A 16,766-nucleotide genomic window follows, 5' to 3' on the forward strand; every position below is an offset into this window, starting at 1 on the left:
CGGCATCAGTGGGGCAGCGTCGTCCAAGTATAAGTGTTCAGCTGAAATATTTGACTCACTGCGGTGTTTCCTAGTCTAATATTGCTGGAATCTGTGTGAACAAATGGGTCGATTAACCAGGTTTCTGTCCGATGCGGAGAAAGCAGTGAGGCAAGCTGGGAGGGATATGCAGCAGCAACAGCCTGCTGGGTACCCACAGCCGCAGCAGGGTCAACAGACTCAGCGATATTCCAACGCTCCCGGATATCCGGTGCAATACCAACAGCAGCAGCAGCAGTACTATCAGAATTACCCTCCTCCACCAGTGCAAGCCCAAGCGGAACTCCAGGGTTCACCTGTAGCCTCTCCTCCGCAGCAGGTGCAGTATCACCAACAACAATACTCTTATCAAGCTCAACCGATTCCTCAAGACCTGCCAGCGAGCGGAAGTGCTCGAGTATCCCAACATGTTGGAGCCTCGCCCAACCAGGCTGTCTCCAACAGAGGTCCCAACACCGCGATGCCATTAAGAATTCAGCCGGTAACTGAATGTATCGACATGCCATTCACACTACCGATTTACTGGTTCATCCACAGTTCCTACCCAGACTTTGTCATCTGCAGTCGTTGCTACGCAGATGTCATTCTCAACTCACAGTTTCGAGACACGTTTACACCGGTATGGTACGATGACAGATTAGAACGGCAATGTCTGTTCGGAACGCCCCGGGTCAAAGACTATCTTTGGCCAGCTGCTGTCTCATCAATGAGACTTGACAACATGCTGAGCTTCATGGTCATGAGACCTGCACTGGGCCATTGTCCAGAGGATAAGTCAGTGGAGGGACAAGAGTGGTATTACCCATCCGATCGACCAGAGATGGCAATCTGCAAACCTTGCTATGAGGATTATTTCAAGCATACCTCATTCGGTTCCAGGTTCAGTACACATAAGCCTCAGGGTGCTGCAAGTTGTGATCATAATCTTTGGTTCATCCGCCGCATGCTCAAGGTCCATGCACCGAATAACAACTGGACAGCCTTCACTACGGGGTTCTACAAGAGGCTACAGCTTCCGTCGTGTCCCAAAACACAACCTATCGCAGGTCCAGAGAGGACTTGGTTTATGTCCTTACGCGGCCCATCAAACTTCTCGGTCTGCGAAGCGTGCTATTGGGACTACTTCCACGAGTCTACTGAAAGTCAATCTTTCCGCACAGCTCGTCTTGGACCGTCACAGGAAGCATCGTGTGACATGGGACAGGCCAACATGCTCATCCCCATGGTTCGGGCGGTTGACAAGGGAAACTACCCCAAGTTCTGGAACACTCTGCAAAGCCTCTCGCAACACCCGCCTTGTAATCCTCAGGGTGCAAGGGGAATTCGCTGGTATACGCTCCCAAGTGATCCTCCAGAATTCGAGATTTGCGCAACGTGTATGGCGGGCACTGTCGCTACCATGGACATGACTCACTTCTTCAAAGTAAAACAGTCTGTTGGACCGTCTGAGCCCCGCCTCTGTTCATTCAACCTGCCTGGGTATCCGCGTGGGATGCCCCTTTTGCAAAAGTTTGCCGAGGCAGCCTACATTAATGACTGGCGACCACTTAGCGAATTTGCAGTAAACCTCAGTACCGCGCCACCGTGTCCCAAGATCGATCTGGATTTGGCGAAGAACCGCCGGTGGTGGGGATGGGACAATGTCCATATCTGTCAGGAATGCTACTTCGTTGTGGCAAAGGGCACGAAGCTGGAGAAACACTTCGCCATGAAGGGAGAGCAAGTCGCTGAGTCCCGAATCTGTGATCTCTACTCCCCTCGCATGCGGCAGCTCTACAAGAACGCCTGCAAGACCCAAGACCTAACATCCTTCCTATCATTCGCCCGCCAACGCCGCGAGGTCTATCTTCGGACAGTCCCAGAAATGAACAGGATGCTCGCAGCCGCCAAACACGCTCTCGGTCAAGCTCAAACACTTGGTCTCGCAGCTGTGACGTTCAGCGCAGCAGGAAATCTGAACGCAACGAACTTTTATTATGATCATACGGTTGGAAACTCGACGGTTGGGCATGGATATCAGAATGAGCAGCTGTTGCAGGCGGCGATGGCGGATCATTCGATGCAGCAGGTCGGGGCTGCTGCAACGGGTCCGGCGGCAGTGGCGAGGGTTGGTGTTCTGGAAAAGATGTGGAAACAGGTTGAATAGAATAACTTTGCTTGGTTAGAAATGTCCAGATTGTTGTTGTATTGTTTGTTGGTTAAAGACAATCATGGAATTGCACGTGATTTCGTTAGGCATTGGTCCATCTTTCATCTTGAGACAAACCAACAATTACCAAACTCCTGGTGGTATACTCTGACCTTACGCAATCATTCTTTATCCATTCACTAATTTCTATTCCGTGCTGCAGCAGACATATATGTTCTGTGCGGTGATTATAAGCTCTCAGTCACAGATCTCAACTTTCTCATGAGCAGCAAACATCCGCTGCTCATAAGAATGCCCCACACATCTACCAACCGTGTAACGTTGAGCAACCCTCAATTTCTCATCAATTCCACCGCCGATCCAAAATGCCAGGAGGCTTTCTCTATCATTGAAACGAAAACCTGCCACATCCTCTGGGGAAATTACTCGCTTCTTTCATCGCAAATGCGTTGTACCCTGCTCTCGCCACCACTCATGTCCTCAATCACTGTCCTCTAGGCCAACGCCGCAAGACTGATCTTCATGTCCTTCTTTCAGATTGGACGTTTATCGTAGAATCAAGTAAATCTGCTTGGTCACCAATGCAACAACCTGGCTCTGACCATTTTGAGCTACAAAATACGGCACAAAATACGGCACAAATCCACCAGCCCCAGACAGCAGGACCCAAGCTTAAACTGCCAGAAGAGATGGAAACCGATGCTGCGTCATGGGGAAGCCAGCAAGTTTTGGGACCCCTTGGTAGTAATACCCGTTGTTCTGGCGCCATCCCGCTGGCTTGAAGCTGAGGTTTACAAGATATCCTTTCCCTCCCTGGTCCCCGCCATGGCTGACAGTTTGACGAGCTGAGAGTCCTTGACATGCTTCGCGCCTTCTTCACTCCCCCTTACCTCGATTGGTGGTTAGCTTATACAGACCGACTGAAGCGGATAGATCCCATCGATGGCCACTGGCTCGTTCGAAGATGAGCTGCTGACACTTACAGGAATGGACTAGTGAAGCTGCATCAGCTACACCCATCAATGATTCAAGTAAGTGACATCATTCGTTTGGCTCTCTTTTACTAATTCATCTCAGTACAGAATTTTTTGGTGCCTGATTGGCAGCGTAGAGCCAATGATCGATGTCGATGGCCAATATCCTCTTCTCGGAGACCACTCACGCTCGGGAATACGCAAGGTAAACACACGGTTCATCGGGACCCATGCTCGCTTGGCCTCGAGCATGCGATGGCTAGGGGTCAGGAAGCGAATCGCGGACAATGAAACAGTGATAGCTCAGGCGGAGATACGCCCTTCAACATCCAGGCCAAGTTTGATATCAGTTATATTCCAAATGTTCCGCACAATCTTCTGGCGAGCATGGCTTACAACCCCCCAATTCATTCGACTATCAACGTAACTACTGCGAAAGGTCGGACACCATCTTTATGGAAGTACAAGTTCTTTGGCAGTTAGCCGTCTGCCTTTCGGTCTTTACCTGAAGTTCATTAACGAAGGGGAATTCAATGAATCAAATGCAATCAGGCTTGTTCGCAAGTAAACCTCTGTGCCAGTCCCTCGTGTGCTAGATCTGGTAGCAGACTCACGGAACACGTATCTCTTGACGACAAGTCTCCGCGGCGAGCCCCTCGCTAGAGCAATAGACATGCTCTCTGATAGAGATTGTCACGAGTTCGTCGACCAAATGCAAAGCTTCATTCCCCAAATCCGAGCAATCCCCCCAGTCGGTCCTAAAAACCACATATATAATACTCTGGGCCAAGCATGTAGCGACCCAAGAATTCGAGATGGCAACCTTATTGGCCCCTTCGACGACGAAGCTTCTTTCAGTCAATATCTTCGCCATCCAGATGATCCCGCCCGGAGATGTCATCAAGTTGTATTTACACCTTCGGATTTAAATCTGCGGAACATTCTCGTGAACAAACTCACAAGACTAGATGAAACAAAGGGTTAGGCGGTCTCGGGGATTGTCGATTGAGAAAACAGTGGTTTTCACCCAGAGTACTGGGACTTTACAAAGGCGCAGTTTGAGGGATTCAGGTGGGATGAACGCTGGGCTAGGGCTTGGGCTGAAGTTTTCCGTTCCTTTGGGGGTTATGCAAAGGAGATTGAACTTGGGAAGAGAAGCTGGACTGAAGGTGATGGCGCATTTTGAGGCACCCCTGGCCCCTGGAGCAAATTATTAGAAGGTTTATTTAAACTTAGATTATTTAATATAGGATTTGATAAATTTTTATAGTTTTTATTAATTTATATAACTTTATATAACTTTTTTAAGACTTTTATAAAGCTTTATAATTTTTATAGTTTTAGTTTTTTAATATCCTAACTTTAGGATTCTATTACTTCTTACCAGCAGCTGTTGAGAACCCTCACATCCAGCATCCTGTCGCACTACAGTCACAGCAGCCTGTACCCATCGCTAGACCGTGAACCGGGGGGGTCTGTAAATGCCGTACGTTCCCATTATTATGGCCAAAATCTGTGCACTACCTATGCTCCCAAACCGTAAGCTCTCAAAGTCTCAAAGTCTCAAAGTCTCAAAGTCTCATACAAATCTAACCCAATGCCGCCACATCAGAATTCCCCACACGATTAACCTATCTCTCAGACCTGTTCTGTTCCTTCGCCCACTCTTCGAGGCCCTTCTCCCCCAAAGTCTCTTTCAACTCCTTCCCACCCATTGCAACAAGACGATGAATAGCAACGAGACTTCGACGGGCGTTCTTCTTTGCGTGCAATACGTCAGACAGCTCGCTGATCTTGCTGTTCAGTGGGTCCACGTTGGCCTCTGCCATCTGGATCTTGGTTCTGAGGTCGTTGAGACGCTTCTCCTTGTTGCGTAGATTAAGCTCAGCCTCTCTCTTCTCTTTCTGTGCAGGGGTATTTTTTTCGATGTTTTGGACTATCTCTGCAGTGAGGATGCCAGGGTTGTCGCTGCTCATACGGCGTAATTCCTCGACAACCTGGGCATCTGCTTCGCAGCGGGCTCTTGCGTGTTGGACCACTTGTGAAGCCTTGGTGGCTTCTTTTGTGGCTTGCTCGAGAGCCTCGGCGCTGGAACGCACGGTTTTGAGATAACCTACACGGCGTCGGGACGAGTTGCTGATATTGGCTTCGGTGCGGCTAATGTCCTCTTCCAGTTTCGCGATCTCGCGCTTGAGATGTTCGGCGTAGGCAAGTTGAACTTCATTCAGCGACTGATTCTGTACGGTTCAGTTAGGCTGGTCATGTGGGTATAGCTTCATAATATGAACTTACAGGTGTATCGAGAAGGCGTTTTTCCCCTGCACCTGGGGCATTCCGCTGTGGAATCGAGTGTCGGGATGCCTCAACGTTGCCGCTACCGTTGCGTAGATTACCAGGTCCCTATCCCGGCTCATTAGATCCTGCTGCAAGGGCATGGAGTGTCTGGTTGCTACCGTGATGTAGTCTCCCATAAGTTTAGATAGCTCCTGGGTGTTCTCAGGTGAGAAGTTGAAAAAGACCATAAGCCTTTTTTTGGCTGGAGGCTCGGCTGGCTCGAGTTCAACCTCTTCCAGAATTTCCTCGTTTCCTCCATCTTCTGCGCCGTCATCTTCAGGACCGTCGACATTGTGGAGTTGGAAATAGCGACGTTCGTTGTAATCTATGGGTCGCTTGCGAGCGGTTCGAATTGCTAGCCTTATTAGCCTAATGTTATTCTGATTGAATAAACTTACGGGCAATTCTGGTATCTGTGTGGAGAGCTCGGGCTTGAGCTTTGTTGCGGGTCACGTTCTGAGGTTCATTGAGGATGGAACCGTCAGAATCGGAATCGGAATCGGAGTCATGTGGTTGAGCACTAGGGAGTTCACGCTTATCTGCCAGCCACTTGGTTGCTTTCGCGATAAGCTTCATGCTCAGCTGATATCTGTATTGCGGCATCGTGTGATCCGCAGAGTGATCATGCAAGAAGTCGATGAGTTGCCCGAGCGTTACCCCGTCAGTCTTAGGAAGGTCAACGCTCAGAAGTCTCGTGAAACCCGAGACTAGTTTCTGGCCCCATCTCCTTGGGCCAAATGAGATGACCTCCCAGGGCCATTTTCCGAGTTCCTCGTAAAAGACAGTGAAGAGCTCATTTGTGCGTTTAGCGTGTTCATTCTGGGGCGCCGGTACAGGTGGTACTTCATAACACATTGTGACGAGCCAAAGGTTGGGGTTATGACACGACGGGAAGAAGATTCTTTAATTTGGCGGAAGTCTTGAGGATGAAAAGAAGAAACGGAAACGGCGTGTGAGCTCCGGGACGCGTCGAGGCCGCGAGGCTGCACCTTCGGAAGTGAGATGCAAGAGGCAGGGCAGTGGCTAGAGGACCCTGGTAGCTCAAGTACCTAAGGCAGCCTTAACTTAGGATGAATGGTCTAAGGATTGTATTAACTTAGGAAATATTAGATAAATTAAATAAAAATAACTTAATTAATGTAATTTTATAAACTTTATATAAGTTTTGTAAATTTAGTAAATCTCTTAAAATATTTATATAAATTTACCTAGGATATAATAAGTTAGTTATCACCTTAGTGACAAGTTACAACTGACGGAAAACAGATGTCCCCACAGACAGCCTGATTTGCTCCTGCCCAGTTGTGCTACACCACTTCATTCGTTCACAGTAATCGTCTAGATGCATATTATTCCTCAGTCTTAAACGAGTTTTCCCCTGATTTTAAGATGCTCTGGTATATTGATACTAACTCATTTTGCTACGTTCTGTGTAGTGATTATTATCTCTCCTCAGCCACAATTCTCAACCGCAAATAAAACTTATCTCACATTATGCTGATACCCGTCTCAGGCCAATCAAACGCCTCAATGTGAAACACTGCGCAATTCATGGAAGCTTGTGCCAAGCATGCCGATCCAATGAGATGTTGACCCAGTAACCCTTCTGCTTTTCTTGACGCAACGACATTGGCAGCAGGTGTGTTGTTTGTGCTTTGTAACTACCCACTGTTTCTGATCAACAGCAATGTGCTAGTCTTGTGGGCAGCAAGAATTATAAACAGATACAGAAGGTCCCTACCCTCTCCACAGGCATTATTTCTTGCATCTGGTCACTGATGTCGTTTGTAAGATAGTACGGTTCGACCTGCCAAAAGCCCTGACACCCAAATCACGACGCGACGAGAAACATGAATAATCTCAGGCATTTGGCTCATCAGCCTACTAAATTCATCATAAATTGTTCCAAGATAGTCAAAGCATCCTCATCACTTACCTTGGTTTAGGATTCAAGGCCTAAGCTTGTGAGCTCTCAGAGCCTGACACATAGCGCGAATTGACCTTCATGAGCTCTTATTGGCGGACGTCGCAGTGAGTTAAGTCCCTGGAGCCGCAAAGTATCCGAGACGCTAGAGGATCCAACGTCCTCGGCCGCTTTAACAACTATGCCATGGCGACAAACTCTGAAACCGCTGACAGCTGGAGTCAAACAATAACCCTGACGCTCATATCGACATCGCAAGTCACTTACGATGATCTGGAGCTCGACATGTCGTGCACGGTCCAGATGCCTTGCGCAATAGCCTCAGTAGACGACGATGTGTCGCCGATTCATAGTTCATACGAGATAGGTGAGCAGTGCAGTGAACTCTCTGTCAACGGTGAAACTGAAATTTAACTTGCTCAGATCTAGTACTTTCATTGGCACCGAGTACGCCGATCAAGCTCTATCGTGTAACCCTTCGCGCTCTACAGGAAGAAGTGCCAACTGAGGGTCCAGATCCTTGGGCGGGCGCGATCATCGATAGAGGGAGCGGTAGAGGCTCCAGTCCAATGAGCGAGGGCGAAGATTTGATTGACAGCGTTACAAGTTCTTTTACGATATGGTCTGGGTCGGTATCGTGTGCCTCTGGCCGAACAACTCTATCGAACAGTTCCTGGTCACAGGCCCAGGCGACGATACATGGCAACGCAACCTCAGTGACTTCGGGCGCTAACGTCAAGGTCTCTTGTTTCGGTGCTATTAAGGGTAAGTTCACAAGAAACCATATGAAGCTCTCTCAATGTTGACGCACCTGCGATACCCTAGGTAGAGATAACAGCTACATGCTCCCTCACACCCAAGCCCTCAATATGTCGCCTATCAAGATCGAAAACCGAAGCAACGGCGAAATCCTCGATGTTCGTTTTGAGATCGAAAATACCGAGGATGAAACAGAGGCTTTCGATCCGCGCATTACGGCCGTACTACAGACTGACAACGATACCAGCGACCCGATACCCGCTCGTCAATTCAACTTCGAATTAGTTATATGGACAATGCCAGAAAGATTCATCTCACTAGACGGTACCGAGCCCGTTAAGATAGTAAGAACGTTCAAAGTCTTACGTCCTCCTCAGGCCGGTACTCCATTGTGAGAACTGCCACAACACGGAGCCGTTGCCAACGGGAACCACATCTCATCATTCTTTACCATTCACTGGTCACATCATCGGGTTTCTTATACTCTGTAACTACAGTCTTCATTCTTGGGTCTCAAAAATACCTAATATGCGCCCTACATGCCCCGTTCTCAATCGCATTGCTCTCTAGACCACCGCCAGGCTTGTCAGGAATCAACTTGGTAGTATCACTATCAAGGCCTTGACTCTTTTGACCCATCGTCTCATCTTCCAATCCAGCTCAAACATCTAGCCCAAAGAAAGGTCTGAAAGTCAACATTCTCGTGCAGCGAGTATGGGCATCTTGAAACATCATCCGGCAGCTGGCGCAAACAAAATTGGATAAACTTTTGGTTGGTGTCTAATTCCCGAAGTACCTGCAATAGCTTTGTGGCTTGTCTCGTTCCACCATTACCTTCGTGACCTACTGCTTCTTGGTGGTTCAATATTTGCCATTCGATGAGAACATATCCATTGCCATGCGCTGCAAAAGACAAATCTACATCCATGCCGAAACTGAATATCCCCTGCTGCAAGAAGAATGTCCAAAACTCCCTCCATCTCCATTTCCATCTCCATCTCAAGTCGAAGTCAAGTAAGTCTTGCCGGTAAGGCAATAGATTAGTGACAATTAGAAGTGGCAATTTCAATTGTGGTCAGCATGTTTTCACTATATCTGATTTCTATGACAGCGGCTTTTACATGCCATTCAAGACGAAAGTAGGCTCTGCTTTAGCATCGGATTAACTCTTGCGATGCGAAGACCTTCATTCCAAAGCTGTAAGATTTCGGTTCCTCTGTCCTTGGCGAGGACCCCCACCGGAGCTTCCATTGGGCATAGCTGACTGGGAGTCTCCCAAGATTCACGAGCGAAACCTGAGCAGACATCACATGCAGCTGTCAGAACGAATGCTCACTTAGGCTGTTAACTTGGTGTATTGCGAGCTGCGGAGAGAAGCCTTTCATGCATTCAAAAGGAATATCGATACCCCCAGGTTTAGCTGAGATCCAGACAGTCACCCGTTCGCTGAAGTTGACAAAATCCATCCCGCAGCTGGCTTCAGGAAAACTTACTCCTTGCAAGCAGTTCTGTTAGTCAATGGTTAACAATTACATCATGTCACTAAGATGTATCAAATTAAGATGTTAAAAACTCCCAATTAACTTGAGCACTTAAAAGGCAATTTATATATACGCTTTCACTATGACATTTGCAGAAGACGTTAGAAACGCTCATACGAGGACGCTCGAGCTTGAGCAGTTTTCGCAGAACTTTTGTCAGGTATTCTGTCCAACAGTAGCGCTTCAGTCAGGGCACTTCTTGCAAGCATCACAGGGTTCACAGGTGTCTGTGGTATGTTGACCCACAGTCAATCAACCTTAGAGTGAGGGTCACTGACCTGGCTAGTAGTTGTCGCAAGAGCAGGCTTCTTGACCTGAGGAGTAGTGAAACTATGGGGCACTTATCGCAAGACCCACCGTATCCATCGGCTCAACGGACAAACTATTTCTCCATAGCGAACAGCTCCACTTCATTTCCATTCACCGACAGCATCCACAATCAACTGTTCATTCACGCTCGCTCCATCACGCACGCATGTTCAACCCAGCAGCGTCGCAATGTTTTCTTCTCCCATCATTCAACTCTCTCCAACTACGCCCTGCCAACTCGCCGCGTCCAAGGAGAGGCGGTAAATCGCACTACAGACCGTCATAAAATTCCGACTTGTACCCTTCAAACGAGTGCGTTTCGCGCCTCCTTTGCTGGAACAACCGGGGTCTGTAGAAGGGATCTCTGGTCTCGCAGCGCGCTGGAGATTAGAGATTGCCTGTGCAGCGAAGCTCACCCTCTTCTGGTCGCGCGCGTTTTGGCACGGCTTGGTGCGGAGCTTACGCAGGCAAGTTCCATCACGTTGTAAAACTGACTGGTTGCAGGAATGTCGACTTCACCATGCCTTGACGTCCATTTTACTGCCCGCGCTATCATCGAGTGGCAGTCTGATCATGAGGTAAGGCTCCGCGTCAGCTCTCAGCCCTATTGAATTTCCAATAACACATTTGGCAGTCAGATCGCACGACTCGTATTCTGGCCAAACCCGATCCCAAAGTCAGCTCTATTACGATGACAGCTCGATTCGATTCAAAAGGTTCTCTCTTCGACATACACATTCCCCTCAAGCTCAAAGGCCTTGACAACACATCCGATGTAACACTTCGAGCCTGTGCTTCCTCCGTTATCTCTCTCGATGTCGTTAAAAATCCGACCGTCTCTAGTGAGGTGGAGCAAGAGTTCAAGTCCCCGGCTCTTGGCCTGCGTTTCCAACTGAACCGCCATCTTGACATCCTTGTCCCTACTCCTGCTCTCGAGCCAATATGCCCAGCAGGTCGAGCACGGTCAGGTGTTGTGCTCGATGCCATTCGCGAGTTTTCTCGAGCAACTGCTTTCACCGTCTACATCGAGGCGCGCAATGCATCTCCTAAACTCGAGTCAGTCAGCGATGCAGTCAGCCAGGGTTTTCTCAAGACATCTTCCAGCAGCCGCTTTCAACTGGCTAGCATGTATGCCGGTCTTGGAGCAAAGATTGTCCAGCTTGGTGCAGATGAAACGCTTGCACCACCGTCATACGAAGAAACCGAACCCCCGCCGCCGCCGCCCCCGATCGACCACAAACCTGACAGAAAGCGTCCGCGACAAGATACTGAGACCGAACGTGCTGAAGAAATTGCCCTGATTTGGGCTGAGCTCCAGATGCTCAAGCAAGCAAAAGCCACAGACTGGCAGCGCATTGCATTCTTGGAGAAGGAAAACCAGGAACTACGGGAAACCGTAGCCAAGCTCCAAGAACAATACAAAGCCTTCGACAAGTCGCAACAAGATATACACCATAGCTTTGGGGCCCTCGAGACAGCGGTTGAGAAGAATACACAAGAATTCGAGGAGAGCGTTGGTAATGAACTGGCAGAGCTGCGTGAGGATATAAGTCAATTAGATCATCAACTTTCTTTTATTCAAGAAGGACAAGTTAGCGATGAGTCTGTTGCCAAGATAAAAGACGCTGTACTGCTCGATATCACCTCGCGATTGTCAGGGGATTGAGCCCAGTCGCCAAGAACCTATGTGACAGGTTACCACGAGACCATCTTGAAGGACTCCCTCGTGGCATGGATTAAGAAACCAATATGCTCCAGGCTTGGCTTTGTCATTGGACCCGAGCGCTACTACTAGCCATTCCCGTGTGGCTTTGCGGACTCTACAGAAGAATTGTCTCTTGCAGGCATCGACTGTATCAGTCATGTCCCAGGGCAACGATCCAAACGACAGCTTCATGACGGGCTTACGCATAAGTAGTATGTCCCCCGTGGACAACTCAACCATCAGAAGTTGGTCTGGGTCCCCATCAAGCGTCTCGGACAAGAAAGCTCTGGCCAGTGGATTGTGGCCGCACACTCAGCCTGGGACGGCTGACAACACAACCTCCGTCACGGCAGCAAGCTCATCATCACTTGGTGCTAATGTCGGATTCTCCAGGGCTGAACCCGCCGGTGGTGAGTCAAAACACGTCCCATCTGCCTCCTTTCCCAGACTGACCTTTCACAGGAGCATAAGCTACACCCCAAGACGACCGACGTAGTACCTGTCAAGGTCAACAACCGAAGCAATGATCAGGCCTTGGGTGTGCAATTCCAGATAAATAATAGCAATGATGCATTAAACACGTTCGAACCGTACATAACTGGTGTTTGACAGACTGGTGACGACCAACAGGGACAGCGCAGTACGGACACCAATGTCTCAAATGCTCCGAAGCTCACTTTCGAGCTTGTTCTTAGCGCAATTCCAAACAGTGTCATTGATGTCTCGTATGGGCACGGCTCAGGCGGCCAAGATGGTCAGGACGTTTCAACACCCTGTACCGCCTCTTCCAGTTTCTGCTACTCAATCCCATCACGAAGTCGGCTGCGGTATCGAAGTCACACTCGTAGGATTTAGGACGTTACGTACATGACCCATGATTACGGAACTGCTACGTCATTTATCTCCAGGTCATGATGCATGTTTAGTCTGGGGCTCCAGATGGGTCCTGATGTAATGGAGCCTCATTTTATGGAGATGCAGGAAATCATCGACGATCCGATGGGTATTTTCTAAACAGGATTTAATTGCGGGGATAATCTCCAATTGATCAGCGGGCATGGAGGTATTAACTCGAGTGTAGACATGGTTAACACGTGGATGAATAGACCACAACACCGGAGGGATTTAACTTGAAGATGAAGATGATCATGAAAGTTCATTAAAATATATAGTTATCAAGGAAATCCGTGACGCCTTGTCCAATCCCAGCCCAATCCTGCATCTATGCGCCATGCTTTTAGTGTAACACAACCAATGCCGGGAATCTCTATATGCTACATGCTATCTCTAAAAATGAAATGCTCATCTAGTCGTCGCGCGACTTGCTGTAAGAGCCGGTACCACCGAGACCGTTCAGGTCGACATCAAGACCACCGACGCGGGTGGGGCGGGGTGAGTGCTCAATGCTGCGTACGGGCATCTTCTCCTCCTGGGAGGCCTGCACGGGCGCATCGGTCTGCTGCTCAAGACCCATAGAGGCGAGGAACTTGATAGCATCAGCCTTCTCCTGCTCCTTGCGGGCAGCACTCCATTGGAGTTCAGTGGAGGCGATGTCGAGGACGCGGGGAAGAGCCTCAAGAGCCTTGTGGGAGTCGAGGAATGAGAGACGGGTGCGGCGGGCGATGATGTCGGGGATGGTGCAGGCGGCTTCGGAGCGAATGCCGTGAGAGACCTCAGCCTCGATGAAGGGAAGAGAGGAGACAAGACGGGTGTTGAGGGAGGGAGAGATGGAGAGAAGAGTCCAGGCGCGATCACCGTAGTTGTGGGCGAGATGATCAGCAATGTCAGCGTCGATATTGTAGACCTCCATCAATTGAGAGGCGAGAGATGTGGAGTATCCGTGGGCGCCGATGAGAGGAACGTTGCGCGTGCAGCAAACGCCGCGGGTGGTGAAGCCGGAAGCGCCGGCGCCGCTGATGTCGGGAAGAGCCACGGCTTGGGGCTTGAGGTCGAAGAGCTTGATGGCCTCGTTGACGGTGTCCTCGGCCATTTCACGGTAGGTGGTCCACTTGCCACCAGCGCAGGTCAGGAGACCGGAGGGGGAGGCGGTGATGAGATGGCTTCGGACGAGGGACTCGGTGTTCTTGGCGTTGGGGTTCTTGACGAGAGGTCGGATGCCTGTAAATTGTTAGAAGTGTTCGGGTCAGGTCAATTGAGATGATGCGACTTACCAGACCAGGCAGCGAGAACATCCTTGCGCGACAGAACAGACTCGGGTGTCAGAAGCTTGCTGACTTCCTTGAGGATAAAGTCAACATCCTGCTGTTGAGCAACAGGCGCAGCCTCAACTTCGCATGGGTTGTCGGTGGTACCAGCGAGAGTGTATCCCTGCCAGGGGAGAACGAAGATGACACGACCATCTGAGGTGGCAGCGTCGAGAAGGCCAAGACCGTTGGGGCAGATCTCCTTGGGAAGCATGATGTGCACACCTGAAGCGGGAGCGACAATAGGCTTGCGAGAGGGGTCATCCATTTGGTGAATGGCATCGGTGAAGGGACCGGTTGCGTTGACGACACCCTTGGCGCGGACCTTGAAAGGCTGAGCGCCAGCGGCATCACCGTTCTTGGAAGCGAGGACATCGCGCACTTGAGCGCCCATGATCTTGCCGTTCGCATCCTTCTCAAGACCAGTTACCTCAACGTGGTTGAGAACAGTAGCGCCGTAGTGAGAAGCAGTCAGAGCGAGAGCGACGTTCATTCGAGAGTCATTGTGCTGGCCATCGTAGTACACCAGCGCGCCAACCATATTCTCCCGTCGCAAGAGAGGGAATGCCTCAAGGGCCTTGTTCTTGCTCATGTAGTAGGAGCTCTCAAGACCTTGCGACCCAGCGAGGAGATCGTAGGCCTTGGTACCAGCCCAGAAGTAGGGCGCCTCCCACCATTTTTGGAGGGGTAGTAGAATTGGCAATGAGCTTGACAAGTGAGGCGCAATGTTGAGGAATGTCTTTCGCTCACGGAGAGCTTCCATGACAAGCTGCAATTGACCATAGTCAAGGTTCCAAACAGCCTTTTCTAGATATCGCACACCACCGTGAACGAGCTTTGTGCTCTTTGAGCTTGTGCCAGAAGAGAAGTCATCGCGCTCCACAAGAGCGACTTTGAGGCCACGGGTGATGGCGTCAACAGCGATACCAGTTCCTGTAGCGCCGCCTCCGATGATGAGAAGATCGTATTCTGTGTCTTCGCCGCTGCGACGCAGCTCGGCGAGTTGTGATGCGCGGGTCTTTGTGGCGTTGAATGTAGGGGGAACAATGCGGTTCTTCTCATCACGCTTGAGCGGGACGAGGGGCTTGTCGACGACGTGTGTCTTGTTGCGGGAGGCGTAGTATGCTCCTCCGAGGGTTACTGTTGTTGTGGCTGCTGCTGCGAGGAGCAGAGGGCGCTTGAGCGACCGTAATCTTTGCTGCATCTTGTGTGTATGTGTGTGGTGTTGGGTGTTTGGGGGTGTTGTTGCGCCGGGAGCGACTGTTTCCGCGGAGAGCTTTTTTTCGGTGTAAAAGCTTGGGGGAGGGGATTGGAGAAAAGATGGAGAGTCTGGGTCTGGGGAACAAAGATCAGATAGAATAAAAAAAGAGAGTTAGGCTTTGGGGTTTATAAGAAGTAAATCGAAGCGCGATGATCATGGAGAATGGAGAGAGAGTTTCCATAAATTAGCGGAGTTGGAAATGGGTCTGCGAAAGCGATTCTGATATCATGGATTGCTTAGGTTTTAACAAGTTTTTATGAGGGCGCCGGGACTGGCACATGAGAAGCAAAGCGAAAGTTTGGGGGTTCAGACCCAGAATTAGGCTATGCAATGCATCATCTGTCTCTGTTTGATTCCAAGAATGCCCGAATTACTCAAAGCATCTGACCCGCAAGCGAGATGCAAAACGGTGCAATAAACGTCGCGAGCTGGGTCATATGGCTCAAAGAGGAATTCCGGGAGGTCCTGAGCCTCAGGGTCATTAATGCATGTCGGGGCGAAAACACCGAGAAGCTGACGTCGACATGGAGACTTTACCCCTGGTCTTATGCAGCTCGGTACGCAGACCCCGAAGCTAAAGCCCGAACGCGACCGAGAATGGAATAGCCAATACCTGGATTAATAATGAGCCGCGCCGACGTGCGGAGAGTTACATGTGCTGCCCCCACTGTCGGGGAGGGGAAGCCCGAGGTTCTAGACTTTGGGGTGAGAGTCAAAAGGTTCAAGAGGTCATGAGTTTTCTGGTTAAACGATGCGGGAAATACTATGCCATTTGCTTGAATTGCATGTCTTCTCTGTATGTGTTGTTCTTTGTCCGGCTTGACTGACAAATTGTTCCACTAATCAGAAGGCGAAAGACAGTCATACCGTGATTTGACTGGTGGATGTTGTGTCGTGATGGCTTGAGGGCTGAAAGACATACAACTGACAACATGTCCAGCTCGCACACTATTGCAAACATACGTTTGTATGCAACTTCTGTACTTATGAGTGCTAGAAATTGACGATGCATTTTTGTGCTCATTTCAAGGTTCACAGTGCTGTTGTGCCGACACAGATGGATCGAGAAGTTGAGAGTGCTGAAGGTCTAGGGTTGGTGGCTGACCGTTAGCGGCGACAGTCATTGGTGAGTGCCTCGTTCGAGCCATCAGCAACACAACCAACACGGCGCCCGCGGGCTGCACAGAGATTTGACCTCTGATCAAGATATGCAAATCTCGGTCAAAGGTAGGAACTCATTACTATATGCCTTCATGAAGTTGATTCGAGTTTTTTACCATCTTTGTTCGAGGTCTTACGCTTCTTATACCATCTTCCCCAGGTACCTTGCTCAAATCTATGGCATTGACGCGATACCAATCCATCACAGACACCCCTTCTTCGACAAAGAAGATTGCTTTTGCTATCACGGAATGCTGACAGCGTGTAAATTTAGACAAACACGATTGCATTCTGTTATTGTCGTTTACCGATCACGGTCATTTGAGAACGTTGAGTAATAGCATGAGCTTATTATCTACGCTATCAACGAGTCACTCAACACCACCGCCGCAAACAAGCAACAAAA

General features: G+C 49.6%; 7 protein-coding genes across 7 annotated transcripts; 5 read left to right on the forward strand and 2 right to left on the reverse strand.

Annotated features, from left to right (window-relative positions):
• Positions 1-65: 65 nt before the first annotated feature.
• FOBCDRAFT_232252 (uncharacterized protein) lies at positions 66-2,408 on the forward strand. The gene has a single exon (XM_031191079.3). It carries the CDS (start codon positions 104-106, stop codon positions 2,183-2,185), a length of 2,082 nt encoding a protein of 693 aa, XP_031032310.2. The 5' UTR covers positions 66-103; the 3' UTR covers positions 2,186-2,408.
• A 298-nt stretch (positions 2,409-2,706) lies between these two features.
• On the forward strand, positions 2,707-4,348 carry FOBCDRAFT_253366 (uncharacterized protein; the record flags this gene model as incomplete). The annotated part of the gene is made up of 7 exons (XM_059611041.1): positions 2,707-2,977; positions 3,034-3,144; positions 3,190-3,223; positions 3,300-3,585; positions 3,625-3,726; positions 3,802-4,142; positions 4,173-4,348. The coding sequence occupies exons 1-7, from the start codon at positions 2,888-2,890 to the stop codon at positions 4,346-4,348; spliced, it is 1,140 nt and encodes a 379-aa protein (XP_059467920.1). The 5' UTR covers positions 2,707-2,887.
• Positions 4,349-4,793: 445 nt separating this feature from the next.
• FOBCDRAFT_280047 (uncharacterized protein) lies at positions 4,794-6,351 on the reverse strand (the record flags this gene model as incomplete). Its single annotated transcript, XM_031191081.2, has 4 exons — positions 4,794-5,399; positions 5,455-5,562; positions 5,616-5,851; positions 5,895-6,351. 4 exons carry the CDS (start codon positions 6,349-6,351, stop codon positions 4,794-4,796), a joined length of 1,407 nt encoding a protein of 468 aa, XP_031032312.2.
• A 1,235-nt stretch (positions 6,352-7,586) lies between these two features.
• On the forward strand, positions 7,587-8,744 carry FOBCDRAFT_232258 (uncharacterized protein). Its single transcript, XM_031191082.3, has 3 exons — positions 7,587-7,787; positions 7,844-8,185; positions 8,246-8,744. Exons 1-3 carry the CDS (start codon positions 7,607-7,609, stop codon positions 8,572-8,574), a joined length of 852 nt encoding a protein of 283 aa, XP_031032313.3. The 5' UTR covers positions 7,587-7,606; the 3' UTR covers positions 8,575-8,744.
• Positions 8,745-9,721: 977 nt separating this feature from the next.
• FOBCDRAFT_232259 (uncharacterized protein) lies at positions 9,722-10,026 on the forward strand. The gene has a single exon (XM_059609890.1). The coding sequence runs from the start codon at positions 9,803-9,805 to the stop codon at positions 9,959-9,961; it is 159 nt and encodes a 52-aa protein (XP_059467921.1). The 5' UTR covers positions 9,722-9,802; the 3' UTR covers positions 9,962-10,026.
• Positions 10,027-10,425: 399 nt separating this feature from the next.
• Positions 10,426-11,903, forward strand: FOBCDRAFT_9536 (uncharacterized protein). Its single transcript, XM_059612276.1, has 2 exons — positions 10,426-10,607; positions 10,664-11,903. The coding sequence occupies exons 1-2, from the start codon at positions 10,536-10,538 to the stop codon at positions 11,693-11,695; spliced, it is 1,104 nt and encodes a 367-aa protein (XP_059467922.1). The 5' UTR covers positions 10,426-10,535; the 3' UTR covers positions 11,696-11,903.
• Positions 11,904-12,881: 978 nt separating this feature from the next.
• Positions 12,882-15,544, reverse strand: FOBCDRAFT_190605 (FAD dependent oxidoreductase-domain-containing protein). Its single transcript, XM_031191085.3, has 2 exons — positions 13,906-15,544; positions 12,882-13,852 (listed from the first exon to the last, which is right to left on the reverse strand). The coding sequence occupies exons 1-2, from the start codon at positions 15,140-15,142 to the stop codon at positions 13,041-13,043; spliced, it is 2,049 nt and encodes a 682-aa protein (XP_031032316.2). The 5' UTR covers positions 15,143-15,544; the 3' UTR covers positions 12,882-13,040.
• Between the last annotated feature and the right edge of the window lie 1,222 nt (positions 15,545-16,766).

This window comes from Fusarium oxysporum, chromosome X (genome assembly GCF_013085055.1).
Source record: "Fusarium oxysporum Fo47 chromosome X, complete sequence".
Lineage (NCBI taxonomy): Eukaryota > Fungi > Ascomycota > Sordariomycetes > Hypocreales > Nectriaceae > Fusarium > Fusarium oxysporum.